At 43.3% G+C, this 15,796-nt stretch overlaps 1 protein-coding gene across 2 annotated transcripts; it reads left to right on the forward strand.

The window, feature by feature from the left end:
* The first annotated feature begins 9,939 nt into the window (after window positions 1–9,939).
* FOLR2 (folate receptor beta) lies at window positions 9,940–15,302 on the forward strand. Of its 2 annotated transcripts, none has more exons than XM_012456899.2 (5): window positions 9,940–10,087; window positions 11,708–11,881; window positions 14,006–14,194; window positions 14,310–14,445; window positions 14,602–15,302. In XM_012456899.2, exons 1-5 carry the CDS (start codon window positions 10,061–10,063, stop codon window positions 14,892–14,894), a joined length of 819 nt encoding a protein of 272 aa, XP_012312322.2. In that variant the 5' UTR covers window positions 9,940–10,060; the 3' UTR covers window positions 14,895–15,302. The 2 variants fall into 2 exon arrangements, with proteins under 2 accessions (XP_012312322.2, XP_012312323.2); XM_012456900.3 differs by having other exon boundaries at window positions 9,940–10,081.
* Window positions 15,303–15,796: the final 494 nt, after the last annotated feature.

A 15,796-nucleotide genomic window follows, 5' to 3' on the forward strand; every position in this document is an offset into this window, starting at 1 on the left:
TGCCAATTATACCTAATTATTTTTAGTATCCCTCCTTGTATCCTTCTTTACTTATGAGTGCTATGCTGTGTGGGAGAGAATTTTTGGTGTAATCCAGTAGCTGTCTGGGAAGTGTAAGATGATTTTGCTGTAAAAAAAAAAATGGCTTGATAGTTATGTTATATTGAATTAGGACCTGATCTTGGAGGACAACAGAAAAAAGTGTTCTTGGGGAAAGGCCTTCGTCTTGGCTGTGTAAGAAAACTATATTTTACAACAACCTTGTCATTAGGAATTTTAACTTCTTTATAGGGGAAGAATCCTATTGTTTTATGTTAGATCATGACCCAAGACAGTGACATAAGTCAGCACAACAGAAAAAAAAAAAAAAAGAAAGAAAGAAAAATAACATGCTTTTTGAGAAGTGAAATTCACATTCAGTTTGGGCGAGGACCTAAAGTCTGCTGTCAGGGGAAAACACACAGGAAATAAAAAATAACTTTTGTTTCTTCATGTTAAGAGTAGATTTATACTCAAATTTTACACTGAAAGACGATTTTTTATGAGCAGCCAATATTGTTTAAAGCTTTCTATTTCTTAAAATAGAAGTCATCTGAAGAAGCACTTCTAGAAGGGCAGAATAAGGACGTCTGAGAATTCATTCCTCAAAAAAAGCAAGAAAAACACTGGCAAAAATGGTCAAAATCAACTTTTTTAGCCAAGTGCGGTGGCTCATGCCTGTAATCCCAGCACTTTGGGAGGTCAAGGCGGGAAGCTCACTTGAGGTCAGGAGTTTGAGACCGGCCTAGCCAACATGATGAAACCCTGCCTCTACTAAAAATACAAAAACTAGCCAGGCATGGTGGCAGATGCCTGTAATCCCAACTACTTGGGAGGCTGAGGCAGGAGAATTGCTTGAACCCGGGAAGCAGAGGTTGTGGTGAGCCGGGATCATGCCACTGCACTCCAGCCTGTGCAACAAAGGGAGACTCCATCTAAAAAAAAAAAAAAAAAAAATCCAGGCACAGTGGTTCATAGTGAGGCTGAGGCAGGAGGTTCACTTGAGGCCTGGAGTTCAAGAGCACCCTGGGACACATAGCAAGACCTCATCTCTCTCTCTCTCTCTCCTGTTTTTCTTTGGAAGGGGTTTTTGGCATGCATCAAGTGCCCCAACTTTTCAGTTACCTCCCAAAGATCTCTGTCCTAAACATCTTAAGTCTGGGAGCCGAAGGGACTGGGCATATGTGAGTCTTTCTTTTGTTTTTGTTTTTGTTTTTTTCTTGAGATGGAGTCTTGCTCTGTCCCCCATGGTGGAGTGCAGTGGCACCATCTCAGCTCATAGCAACCTCCGCCTCCTGGGTTCAAATGATTCTCTTGCCTTAGCCTCCCACATAGCTGGGATTATAGGCATGCACCACCATGCCTGGCTAATTTTTTTGTATTTTTAGTAGAGACGGGGTTTCACCAGGTTGGTCAGGCTGGTCTCAAACTCCTGATCTCAAATGATCCGCCTGCCTTGGGATCCCAAAGTGCTGGGATTATAGATGTGAGCCACTGCACCCGGCCATATATGAGTCTTTCTAGATCACAGAACAAAGAAGTAGTTTTAAATTGGTGCACAAACAGTTCCAGGGCTATGCTCCCTCGGAGCAATTCAGAAAAGGAGAGGGAACATTTAGTTCCTATTTTCTCTCCAGATGGGGCTTACAGTACACTTCCAGTGGCTACTTGATGACCTAACAGCTAACAAATTTGCACCAGGGAGATCATGGGGGCAAACAAACAATAGCCTTATTACAGCTTAGCAAGGGAACTTCATGAAACTTTCCCCTGGCCCACCCCATAAATAAATCCAGGTCTACTCATTCTTCCAGGAAGGAGCTTGGCCATGCACTGAGTGCCACAACTTCTATGGCTCCCACCCTGGGGACTGTCTCCTTAATGACCTAGCTCTTGAGGTTGTCGGAGCTTTGTATTCCTGGGTGGGCTGAGACCACAGAAAACAAAGAAGTGAATATATAATAGTCAGGCTTCCAACAGCTATTTCCCCAGGATCAGAAGGTGCAACCTGAATGTTAGTATAGGCGTTTGCCAAAGATACAGATCTTCTTCTCAGCTTAGTGCAGAGAGAATGAGAGATAAACACCTGTGTCCAGCTTTACTATAAAAATAGAAGTAGCTGAAATACATACCCAACACTCCAAACTTTCCAGCTATACCTACAAAATCTGACTTCTGCCTTACTGGTCTCAGAATACTGAAATGATATGACAGGAACTCCAGGGGGGCGCCAAAAACAGAATTGAGGTCTGGACAAACATAAAAACTTGAGTGGCACCTTAAAATCTCTGGTCAGACAGATAGGTGAGAGCTTTCTCCTACACGAGGCCAGCTGGACAAAAGTGAGAGAGATAGTGATACGGTCAGGCTTTGTGTCCCCAGCCAAATCTAATCTTGAAGTATAATCCCCATAATTCCCATGAGTGAAGGGAGAGACGACGTGAGGTAACTGAATCATGGGGGCAGCTTCCTCCATACTGTTCTTGTGATAGTGAGTGAGTTCTGAGGAGATCTGATGGTTTTATAAGGGGCTCCTCCCCCTTTGCTCGGCACTCCTCCTTCCTGCTGCCTTGTAAAGAAGGTGCCTTGCTTCCCCTTCGTCTTCAGCCATGATTGTCAGTTTCCTAAGGCCTCCCTAGCCATGCTGAACTTTGAGTCAATTAAACCTCTTTCCTTTATTAGTTACCCAGTCTTGGGAAGTTCTTTACAGCAGTATGAAAATGCACTAATATAGATAGTTATTTTATCTAATGTGCAGAAACCAACACAGAGAGTCAAGGAAAATAAAGAAATAGAGGAATATGTTCTAAACAAAAGAACAAGATAAATATCCAGAAACTGACCTGAGTGAAGTGTAGATATGTGATTTACCTGACAGAGAATTCAAAATAATGGTCATGGAGATGCTTACTGGGATAGAGTGAGCAATGTAAGAACAAACTGACAATTTTAATAAAGAGAAAGGAAGTATTTAAAAAGTACTGAATAGAAATAGTAGAGCTGAAGAATACTATAACTGAAATGAATAGTAAACTAGATCAAGTAGGAAAAAAATAGTATATTTGAAGACAAGTTACTGGAAATTACAAAATCTGAGGACCAAAAAGGAAAAAATAATAAAAAAGACTGAGGATAATTTAAGAGACTTATGGAATGCCATTACACATAACCACATACACATTATCAGTACATAAAAAGGATAAAACAAAGAGAAAGGGCTAGAAAACATATTCAAAGAAATAATGGCAGAAAACTCCCAAAACCTGGGGAAAGACATAGAAATCTAGATCTAGGAAGCCCAAAGGACCTCAAATGAGATTAATCCAAAGAGACCCACACCGAGACACACCATAATCAAACTGTCAAAAGTTAAAGACAGAGAGAGTTTTGAAAGCAGCAAGGGAAAAGTGAAATATTACATGCAAGGAAACCCATGAGATTATCAGCAGGGTTTTCAGCAGAAACCTTGCAAACCAGAAAGAAATAGAATAATATATTCAAAATCCTTATCGGAAAAATAAATTTTAACCAAGAATACAATACCAAGTAACCCTGTCTTCCAAAAAGGGAGGATGATAAAGACTTCCTTGGACTAATAAAAGATGAATGTATCACCATTAGATCTGTCTCATAAGAAATGCTAAAGGAAGTTATTTAAGGCAAAAAAAGAGGATGTTAATTAGTCACATGAAAACATATGAAAGTATAAAACTCACTGGTAAAAGTAATTATGTTGTCAGGCCTGGCGTGGTGGCTCACACCTGTAATTCCAACAGTTTAGGAGGCCAAGGTGGGTGGATCACCTGAGGTCATGAGTGTGAGACTAGCCTGGCCAACATATTGAAACCTGCCTCTACTAAAAATACAAAAATTAGCTAGGCACAGGCCTGTAATCCCAGCTATTTGGAAGGCTGAGGAAGGAGACTCACTTGAACCCTGGAGGCAGAGGTTGCAGTGAGCCAAGATCACGCCACTGCACTCCACTCCAACCTAGTCAACAGAGCAAGACTCTGTCTCAAAAAAAAAAAAGTAAGTATGTTGTCAAATTCAAAATATTTAAATACTATAATTGCAGTGGGTAAATCAATTTTATATCTCTAGTATAAAGGTTGAAAGATCCTAGCTACTTGGGAGGCTGAGGCAGGAGAACTGCTTGAACCTAGGAGGTAGAGGTTGCAGTGAGCTGAGATTGCACTACTGCACTCAAGCCTAGGCAACAGGAGTGAAACTCCATCTCAAAAAAAAGGAAGAAAGAAAGAAAAACTAGTAATAACAAGTAAAGCTACAGTACTTTGTTTTTGTTTGTTTGTTTGTTTTGAGACGGAGTTTCGCTCTTGTTACCCAAGCTGGAGTGCAATGGCGCAATCTCGGCTCACCGCAACCTCCGCCTCCTGGGTTCAGGCAATTCTCCTGCCTCAGCCTCTTGAGTAGCTGGGATTACAGGCAAGCGCCACCATGCCCAGCTAATTTTTTGTATTTTTAGTAGAGACGGGGTTTCACCATGTTGACCAGGATGGTCTCGATCTCTTGACCTCGTGATCCACCAGCTTCGGCCTCCCAAAGTGCTGGGATTACAGGCGTGAGCCACCGCGCCCAGCCAGTACTTTGTTAAGAATACAAATTATTTTACTTTAGAGAGCTGAGGCAGGAGGATTGCTTGAGCTCAAGAGTTTGAGACCAGCCCGGGCAACATAGTGAGACCTTGTCTCTACTAAACAGGTGTAATTTGTACCAGTTCCTGTATAGGTAATGTAATGATACTGACAAAGGAATTTAAGACAAAAATTGTTAAGAGACAAAGGAAGACATTTAAAAATGATAAAAGGATCAATCCACCAAGAAGACATGGCAAAAAAAAAAAAAAAAAAAAACATAAATGCAACTACCAACAGAGTCCCAAAACAAATGAAGCAAAAAATAACAGAATTGAAGAGAGAAATACATTATTTGACAATAACAGTTGGAAATTTCCATATCCCACTACCAGCAATATATAGAATAGGCAGAAGATCAATAAGGAAACAGAGAACTTGAACACAATAAACCAAGTAGACCTATCAGATATCTACAGAACACCCCAACCAAGCAACAGCAGAATATATGTTCTTCTCAAGTACACATGAAACATATTTTGGGCCGTAAAAAAGGTACTAATAAATTAAAAATAATTGAAATAGAAGAAAATATCTTCCCTGATCACAATGGAATGACGTTAAAAATCAGTAAGATAAGAACATTTAGGAAATTCACAAATATGTATAAATTAAATACACTCCTTGGCTTAGCACTGTCGTCCAGAAGAAAAAAGTTAAAAAAAAAAATACACTCCTAAGTAACCTGTGAGTTAAAGGTTAAATCACAGGGAAATTAGAAAATGCTTTAAGATGAATGTAATGAAAACAGAAAATACCAAAACCTATGGGAGGTAGCTAAAGCAGTGCTTGGAGAGAAATTTAGATTTGTAAATGGCAATATGAAAAAGAATAATGATCCTAAATCCATAAGCTAACCTACTACCTTAAAACAAAACAAAACAGGCCGGGCACGGTGGCTCATGCCTGTAATCCCAGCACTTTGGGAGGCTGAGATGGGCGGATCCCCTGAGGTCAGGAGTTCAAGACCAGCCTGACCAATATGGTGACACCCCAACTTAAAAAAAAAAGAGAGAAAGGGCCAGGCATGGTGGCTCACACCTGTAATCTCAGCACTTTGGGAGACTGAGGCAGGCGGATCACTTGTGCTCAGGAGTTCAAGACCAGCCTGGGCAGCATGGTGAAATCCCATCTCTACAAAAAATACAAAAATTACCAGGCATGGTGGCGCACGCCTGTAGTCCCAGCTACCTGGGAGGCTGAGGTAGGAGGATTGCTTGAGCCTGGGAGGCGGAGGTTGCAGTGAGCTGAGATGGCACCGCTGTACTCCAGCCTGGGTGAAAGAGTGAGACCCTGTCTTAAAACAAAACAAAATAGAAAAAGATGAGCAAAATATACTAGGAAAAAGAAGGAAATAATAAAGATTAGAGCAAAAATAAATAGAATAGAGGATAGAAAAACACCAAAAATTGACAAAATCAAAAGTTAGTTCTTTAAAAAGACCAACAAAAATGATGAGCTTTAGTTAGATTAATGAAGAAAAAAAGAGGGAAGAACCAACTCAATAAAATCAGGCATGACAAAGGGAACATCGGTACTGACCTTACGGAAATAAAAAGGATTATAAAGGAATAGTATAAAGAATTGTATGCAACATATTAGATAACACAGAAAAGTGAACAAATGTCTATAAAGACACAAACTACCAAAGATAACATAAGAAGAATACAAATAGACCTGCAACAAGTAAAGAAGTTGAATTAGTAATTTTTAAGTTTCTCACAAAGAAAATTTCAGGCCCAGATGACCTCAGTGGTGGTTTCTACAAACTGTTATTAATTAATTAATTAATTTATTTTCAAGACAGGGTCTCACTCTGTCACCCAGGCTGGAGTGCAATGGCATGATCACAGCTTCCTGCAGCCTCAACCTCCTGGGCTCAAGCAATCCTCTCACCCTAGCCTCCCAAGTAACTGGGATTACAGGTGCATGCCACCATGCCTGGCTAATTTTTTAAAAATTATTTTTAGTAGAGAAAATATTTCACTGTTTCCCAGGCTGGTCTCAAACTCTTGAGCTCAAGTGATCCTCCCACCTCTGCCTCTCAAAGTGCTGGGATGACAGGCATGAACCACCACACCTGGACCAAATGTTTAAAGAATAATTTATACCAATCCTTCACAAACTCTTCCAAAAAAATAAAAGGAGGAAATATAGGGCCGGGTGTAGTGGCTCACACCTGTAATCCAAGCACTTTGGAGGCCAAGGCGGGCGGATCACCTGAGGTCAGGAGTTCAAGACCAGCCTGACCAACATGGTGAAACCCCGTCTTTAAAAAATAAATAAATAAATAAAAATTTTAAAAAAGGAGGAAATATTTCTCAACTCATTCTATAAGTATCATATGAGCCAGTATTACTCTGCTACAAAACTGGGCAAAGATATCACAAGAAAAGAAAACACAGATCAGTATCTCTTATGAATTAAGATGTAAATCTTCTTAATCAAATACCGGCAAACATGTCAAAACTATATATTATTACCAAGCAGGATTTATTCCAGGAATGAAAGAATATGATTCCATTCATAATAGCATCAAAAAGAATAAAATATATAGGAATAGGTTTAGCAAAAGAAGTAAAAGACTTGTAACTATAAAATATTTTTTTCCTTTTTTTTGTAACTATAAAGTATTATTGAAAGACATTGGGACGGGTGCGGTGGCTCAGGCCTGTAATCCTAGCACTTTGGGAGGCTGAAGTGGGTGGATCACCTGAGGTCAGGAGTTCAAGACCAGCCTGGCCATCATGGTGAAACCCCATCTTTATAAAAAAAAAAAAAAAGACATTGAAAACCTAAATACATAGAAGTAAATCTCATGTTCATCAATCAGAACACTTAATATTGTTAAAATGGCAATACTCCCCCAAACTGATCTACAAATTCATCTCAAGACCTGTCAATTCCAAAAAGGTTTGAGACTATCATTGAATCGGAGTCTGCAGGGCAGACCCCCTTAAAAGAAAAGAAGAAAAAAAAAAGACCTGTCAAAATCCCAGCTGGCTTTTTTGCAGAAACTGAAAACCTTATTTAAAATTCATACGGACATGAATGAGATCGAGAATAGCCAAAACAATCTTGGAAAAAGAAAAGAATTGTAGAAGTCACACTTTTCACTTTCACAACTTACTACAAAACTCAATAATCAAGACAGCACGGTAGTGGCATAAAAAGAGACATATACATCAATGGAATCCAGGTTTTTGGCAAGGTGTTAAAACATAGGGAAAAGAATAGTCTCCAACAAATGGTGCTGGGACACAACTGGATATTCGTATGCAAAAAAAAAAAGTTGGACCTTTATCTTACACCTTTACCCAGGTATAATTCATTTGTATAAATACATCTTTATACGATATTAAAAAACAACTCAAAATGGATCCATGACCTAAATAAACATAAAAGCAAAAATGATGAAAATCTTTGAAGAAAACCTAGAGAAACAGCTTCATGACATTGAATTAGGCAATGAGCTCTTGAAGATGACACCAGTAGCACAGGAAACAAAAGTAAAAACAGATAATTGGACTACATCAAAATTAAAAACTTCTGTGCATCAAAGGACAATCAACAGGCAACACACAGAACTGGAGAAAATATTTGCAAATCATATACTTGATAAGGGGTGAATCCAGAATACATAAAAGAATACTACGACTCAACAAAAAACAAATAACTCAATTTTAAATATGGGCAAAGGACTTGAATAGAAATTTTTCCAAAGAAGATATACAAATGGCTGACAAGCATAGGAAAACATGCTCAATATCACTAATCATTAGGGAAATGTAAGTCAAAGTTACAATGAGGGCTAGGCGTGGTGGCTCACGCCTGCAATCCCAGCACTATGGGAGGCCAAGGTGGGACGATCACAAGATCAGGAGATGGAGACCATCCTGGCTACCCTGTCTCTACTAAAAATACAAAAACTTGGCTGGGCGTGGTGGCACGTGCCTGTAGTCCCAGCTACTTGGGAGGCTGAGGCAGGAGAATTGCTTAACGAGGGAGGAGGAGGTTGCCATGAGCCGAGATCATGCCACTGCACTCCAGCCTGGGCGACAGAGTGAGACTCCATCTCAAAAAAAAAAAAAAGTCACAAAAAGACAAATATGCATGATTCCACTTAGACAAGGAACCTCTTCAGTACAGTAGTCCAAATCCTAGAGACAGAAAGTAGAATGGTGGTTGGCAGGGACTAGGGAAAGGGAAAATGGGGAGTTGTTTAATGGACACAGAGTCTCAGTTTTGCAGAATAAAAATGTTTCCAAGATTGGTTGCAAACAGTATGAATATATTCAACACTGCTGAACTGTACAGTCAGAAACGGTGAGGATGGCACATTGTATGTGATGTATACTTTTACGTTTAAAAAGCCATCAAAAATTGCTTAATTATGTTTTCAGAAATGCCAGACAGTAATATATTGTTGTTTAACAGATTTGAGACAATTTTAATTTTTGTGACCCTTGACTTCTATACCTTAACTTTTTTTTTTTTTTTTGAGATGGAGTCTTGCTCTGTCACCCAGGCTGGAGTGCAGTGGTGTGATCTCAGCTCACTGCAACCTCCGCCTCCTGGATTCAAATTATTCTTGTGCCTCAGCTTCCCAAGGATTACAGGCTCTCGGCACCATGCCCCACTAATTTTTGTATTTTTAGTAGAGACAGGGTTTTACCATGTTGGCCAGGGTGGTCTCGAACTCCTGGCCTCAAGCAATCTGCCCACCTTAGCCTCCCAAAGTGCTGGGATTACAGGAATGTGCCGCTGCACCCGGCCTATACCTCAACTTCTACCTGTGTCTACCTGGCTGTCTACAAATTAACCCGATAGCTGTCCCTACTCGGTATGTGCCAGGCTTTTCCCTATACAATTCTGAACAATTTTTTAGTGAGCAAACTGAAGCTCAGTAAGGTCCAGTGACTTTTCCCAAGGTTGTGCAAGAGATGGAGCTCTCATTGGGTCCCATTGGCCTGATCCTAAAGTCTGGGTTCTTCTCCACCAGACCTTATCTCCATTGAGCTGGTCTCATGCTAAGAACCACTTAGGGTACCTACAAAATCCAGATACTCCCTGGGGATGAGCAATTCTTTAGATTTTGATGACTGTTGAAAGTGTGGATGCTGGAATGAGTAATTAACAAGTAAGGCGATTAATGCAAACTAGAGTGACTAAATTGACAGACTCAGGGAGCCTTGAAGAGGGTGGGGCCTGGAAGGGAAGGAAGAGAGGAAGCAGAATAGCTAAGTGGGGAGATTTCACTCTGTGCTTACCAGAGCACATTGTCTATCCTGTGCTGAGGACAGAGGCCGTGGGGACAGCCTGGATCTACTGCCCACTTAAGAGAGAGGACAACTCAGACACAGCTGTGTATGCTCCCAGCAGCAACAGAGGTTCAGGCAAGATGCCCGAAGGAGGGAAGGGTGACAAGGGCAGTGGGGAGATTTGGCGGGTTTGTGCAGATGGGAGGGACACATCTTTCTTTAGAAAGATTATGCTGGTTCTTGTGGGGAAGGCAACTTGAAGGGGAAGAAATTGGAAGAGGGAATACTTGACACTAAACATAGCACCAAGGGCAGTGAGGTTTTGGAGGAACCTTTACCAGAGAGGGAGACGAAGCAGTTTCCATTATCCACTCTTTAGTGACAGAGCCCAAAGGGACAGCTCTGTAATGGCTGGGGGTGGGGAACGAAGGTAGCAATGAACAGAGGAGATAGGGGCTGCTCCTTTTGTTGAGTGCCTTCCAGGACACCAAGTGCTGGTCTGGCTGCTCCAACATGGGAAACTTTTATGTTGTCTCTCAGGTCTAAGGGTCTCTTTACATTTCTTAAAAATTTATTTTTAATTTTTTAGGCTGGGTGTGGTGGCTCACACCTGTAATCCCAGCACTCTGGGAGGCCAAAGCAGGTGGATCATCTGAGGTCAGGGGTTTGAGGCCAGCCTGGCCAACATGATAAAACCCCATCTCTACTAAAAATACAAAAATTAGCTGGATGTAGGGGTGCACGCTCATAGTCCCAGCTACTCGGGAGGCTGAGGCAGGAGATTCACTTGAACCCGGGAGGCATAGGTTGCAGTGAGCCAAGATCATGCCACTGCACTCCGTCCGGGCTGGGTGACAAAGTGAGACTGCATCTCAAAAAAAAAAAATGTTTTAAAAAAAATTTTAAACTTCTATTGTTTTTCAGGTGGTTTTTGGTTATACAGATAAGTTCTTTAGTGGTGATTTCTGAGATTTTAGCACACCTGTCGCCAGAGCAGTGTACACTGTAATCAATATGTAGTCTTTTATTCCTCACCCCTCCCCACCTTACCCCACTCCCAGTCTATATCATTCTCGTTGGCATTTGTTTTTTGAGAGGTAAGGTGAGGTCTGCTGCATTAGCCCAGAGACAGCTAAGGAGGCTGGAAAGGAAAATGGTTTTCAGAGAACAGGGAAGGAAAAAGTCTGAGGAAGCAAAATTATTTTAAAAACACTGTTCTTTCCATTTCTGTGTCATTTAACCAAACACCATCCTGTGGGTTCTGTCAGTTGATCCTCACGCTGATCTGAGCACTTGGCAGAGCTGGGTTGCCGCCTTCCCCAGGGCTAACCGGGTATCTAAGCTGGTATAAGACCCCAGGTGATCCAGCGTCTAACCACAGAGCCCTTGCTGGACACAGGGAGAAGACATTATGTGTCCCAGGCCCTGTTCAGGGGAGCAGGGAATGGACCTGAACGATTTAATTACTTGTCATAGACAAAGTCTAGAGAAAACGTGAGGGTGCAAAGCATCTCCTCCAAATTGTGAAGACTTACCCAGGGCCCACTCACTAACGCCAGTTCTCCTGGGCCCTTAAAGCCTGGGGTTGATGGAGCCCTCTGGTCAACCCTCTCTACCCTAGCCTCAGGACTCCAGCATTGAAGGAACGGGGTCTGACCTCATTCATCACTGTAGGGATGGGGAGACTGAGGCAGGAGGTGAATGGGCTCCCAGCCTGGAGCCCTTTCCCCTCAGGACTTGGTCTCCCTATCCTAGGTCCCTCTGCAAAGACAGAAAGACATGGTCTGGAAATTGATGCCACTTCTGCTGCTTCTGGCCTGGGTAGCCACCATATGCAGTGCCCAGGACAGGACTGATCTCCTCAATGTCTGTATGGATGCCAAGCACCACAAGACAAAGCCAGGTCCTGAGGACAAGCTGCATGACCAAGTATGGCTGGAGTGTGCCTCTACTAAGGAGGGGCTGGTTCTAACAGGGAGGAGGAAGTCAGGATGGTGGGGGAGGACTTGAGGGATCAGACATCTCCACAGCCTGAATTTTTGCAGTGGGAGAAGATGAAAGTGGAGGGGGAAGAGTGGCTGAGGTGATTTTAGGGGGGCCCTCCCCAGAGGTGGATACCATGTTGTCAATGAAACTGAGTCATCATTCGATGGGCACCTGTCAGTTGTCACGTGTTTTTTGTACATAATTTCATATCCCCAGGGGTTCTTTGGTGTAGGTAGATGATATTCTCCACATAACACAAGTAAGTGAAACTGAGGCTCACAGAAGCACATGGGCCCACACAGGAGCTGGACATGACTAGCCCCTGTGGTGGGGTAGGAGTAGGACTGGGTTGGGCTCCTCCTTTTGGTGGGTGAGAGAATAGGGAGGCGATGACTGTTCCCACCCTCGCTACGTGCCAGTTCCATGGAGTGCTACGGGAGAAGAGGAGGAGGCCCCTTCCATCTGTAATTTGAGGCACAGAGGCTGTATATTTACCCAGTCTATATACATGTATGCCAGTGGATTGCAACCTGATTAGACTCAATATCTCCCTTTTATGAGAGATATTTTTTAGATTCTCTTTTCTATCCTGCAATCAAATTCAAAAGAACCTATTTGTATGCATAATTTTTGTAAATATCAACATAATGCTCTGTAATATAAAGGAGAAACACACAGAAAGTAACTTGTAATAAAATAATATATATTTCAACCTGTCAGTTCTCTGGTATGACTACATTAGAAGGCATTAGGAAATAGCACATACTTGCTTTTGTCATAAAATCATTATGAATGGGGAGCTACAAATGAAGATTGATACAGGTGTATTATATTGGTGACTTAAACACTGTAAGATACCATAATATAAGCAATGTTGTTGTTGATGACATAATTTTCTAAAATAGTGAATAACTCTAGTAGCACAAAACACATATACAGGCTTCTATTTCATGGTATTTGGAGTCCTAGAAAACCCAATCTAGATCAAAATCTTGTGAAAATATGATGTGACTATATGTTAGACAGAGATAGATTTAAAAAGTAGGGGCTTTGCTTACTTTTCCTTTTTTTTTGAGAAGGAGTCTCACTCTGTTGCCCAGGCTGGAGTGCAACGGTACAATCTCGGCTCACTGCAACCTCTGCCTCCTGGGTTCAAGTGATTCTCCTGCCTCAGGCTCCCAAGTAGCTGGGATTATAAGCACCCACCACCATGCCTGGCTATTATTTTTGTATTTTTACTGGAGACAAGGTTTCACCATGTTGGTCAGGCTAGTCTCGAACTCCTGACCTCAGGTGATCCTGATTTGGCCTCCCAAAGTGCTGGGATTACCGCCTTGAGCCACCACGCATGGCCTGGCTTTTGATAACTTTTTCCAGCAAATATTTTCATGGGCCTACTATGTGTCTGGCACTGGCCCAGCCACTGGGACACAGATCTTACTACCTGCCAAGAAGAATGAATGTATTCAAACTCTATTACTGTATGGCTCACTCCTTCTCTTCCTTGGCTCAAAATGTCACCTACAATGAAGCGTTTTCTAACCCATTTAAAATGTTAGCAATCATTCCATAGTTTACATCACTGCTCTACCTTTTCTCATATCATTTATCATATCCTGACATACCATATATATATTTTTTAGTTTCTTACTGTCTGTCTCCTCTGACCAGAATGAAAGTTCCATGAACACATATTTCTGTCTGTTTTGTTCTCTTCTGTATTCATAGCATCTATAACTGTGACTGGCATAAAGTAGGTGCTCAATAATTATTTTTAAATGAGTATGTGAAAGGACTTTTTATGAAGTGTTGTGTGCTGCATAAATGATAGCTATTACTCCCACGACAAGATTTCCCCTGGGCTCCCACAGCCCCCAATCACACAGTTGTAATTGTGTTTCCTCCAAGAATGGGGTTCCTGGAGGCCTAGGACAGAGGGACCATCACAGTGCGTATTCCCAGGACAACCTACCTAGGGCAGAGGAGTAAGAACCAAATTGGGGAGAGACAGGAGGTGGTAGAAGGAGGGTGTGGGGAGGGACTCGGTCCTGTGTCTTCCCCACCCAGTGCAGTCCCTGGAGGAAGAATGCCTGCTGCACGGCCGACACCAGCCAGGAGCTGCACAAGGACACCTCCCGCCTGTACAACTTTAACTGGGAGCACTGCGGCAAGATGGAGCCCGCCTGTAAGCGCCACTTCATCCAGGACACCTGTCTCTATGAGTGCTCACCCAACCTGGGGCCCTGGATCCGCCAGGTAGGATGTCTCCTCCCCGCACCCCAGCAGACTGCCATCCCCCTCAGTCACTTCAAGGCTACGGCTGCCAGCATCCCTGGCTGAGAGGAGCCCTGCCTCCCCACCTTCCACCCAGGTGAATCAGAGCTGGCGCAAACAACGCTTCCTGGATGTGCCCTTATGCAAAGAGGACTGTCAGCGCTGGTGGGAGGATTGTCACACCTCCCACACCTGCAAGAGCAACTGGCACAGAGGATGGGACTGGACCTCAGGTGAGGGCGATTGAGGTGGGGTTAGGAAAAAGCAGACTGAGGTGGGGTTTGGAGAATCCTCAAGGATTTGGGGTGGGGTGATTTCTGGAGGTGGCCAGAAATGAGCTTCGGAGCCCAGGGGCTGAATGTCTGTGTCTACCATCTCTCTCCCTGCAGGAGTTAACAAGTGCCCAGCTGGGGCCCTCTGCCGCACCTTTGAGTTCTACTTCCCCACTCCAGCTGCCCTTTGTGAGGGTCTCTGGAGTCACTCATACAAGGTCAGCAACTACAGCCGAGGGAGCGGCCGCTGCATTCAGATGTGGTTTGACTCCACCCAGGGCAACCCCAATGAGGAGGTGTCGAGGTTCTATGCTGCAGCCATGAATGTGAATGCTGGCGCCCTGCTTCATGGGATTGGGGGTCTCCTCCTCAGCCTGGCCCTGGTGCTGCAACTCTGGCTCCTTGGCTGAGTCCAGTCCTCCCAGACTACCTGCCCTCAGCTTGGATAACCAGGCTGGGCTCCAGCTCCCACAAATGATAGCATCCTAAGCATGCTTCCATTAGTCACCCAACGCTCTGTTACCTGGTCAGTTCCTGCTCCATGGTGGGGCTTGGGGCTCTAGACTAACATATCCACGTCTGAGGAATTATTTTGGTTGTGAGTTTGTGGGTGGGTGGGAGACAGATTCTACAGCTTCTGGATTCCTTCAGGTTAGAACAACTAAACCTGTATTTTAACCCCAGCTCTGCTATTTAATTTGTGAAAGTGAAACAGTTGCTTCACTGCTCTAAACCTTTGTTTCCTCCTGTATATAAAAAAGGGTAATAGTCCTGCCCTCAGGCTTGTGAAATATAGAGGAGCTATTGCCTAGAAAGCCCATGAGCCCAGTGTCTGCACATTAATAGTCTTCGGGGATCCTGTGGCTCCTGTTGCCCCAAGTGAGAGCCAGGTCCTCAGCTAATTTATCTTGGTCTCCAAACAGTCTCCCGGTACCCCAGTCCTCGTCTGGCTGGCTCTGTACTCGGCTCTGTAATTGGAAAGCTGGGACTGGGAGTCCAAGAAAGGCTCTGGATTGCCAGCGGGTTGAAAAAAAATTCACACTGCCTAACGTGATGCACATTGAAGGAGCAGCGTTGGGGCTTGGGACTCTCTGAGGAAGAACAGAGCCAATTGGAGAGGGTAGTTTAGGGGGTTCCTGGAGTGGAATACTCAAGAGCCTGGAACTGATTCAGCGCTTCGGTGTCCTGGAGGTGTGGCTGGAAGAGTTAGAAACCCTTAGGGGCTTCCGGGGTGAGGAGCCTCTGGCGCCTTTTTCTACTCCTAGGATTGGTGGATATGCCTATCTTGGGGGTTGCTCTGTCTTGGAGGTTG

Source organism: Aotus nancymaae, unplaced genomic scaffold (genome assembly GCF_030222135.1).
Source record: "Aotus nancymaae isolate 86718 unplaced genomic scaffold, 86718_ANA_hifiasm-v0.15.2.pri h1tg000059l, whole genome shotgun sequence".
NCBI lineage: Eukaryota > Metazoa > Chordata > Mammalia > Primates > Aotidae > Aotus > Aotus nancymaae.

Bases quoted from the DNA above. Each gene is read 5' to 3' on its own strand.
- FOLR2 (XM_012456899.2), top strand. From the start codon at position 10,061: ATGCTCCCAGCAGCAACAGAGGTTCAG. The intron at 11,882-14,005 runs GTATGGCTGGAG...TTCCCCACCCAG, and splicing joins AGGACAAGCTGCATGACCAA to TGCAGTCCCTGGAGGAAGAA. The intron at 14,195-14,309 runs GTAGGATGTCTC...CCTTCCACCCAG, and splicing joins TGGGGCCCTGGATCCGCCAG to GTGAATCAGAGCTGGCGCAA.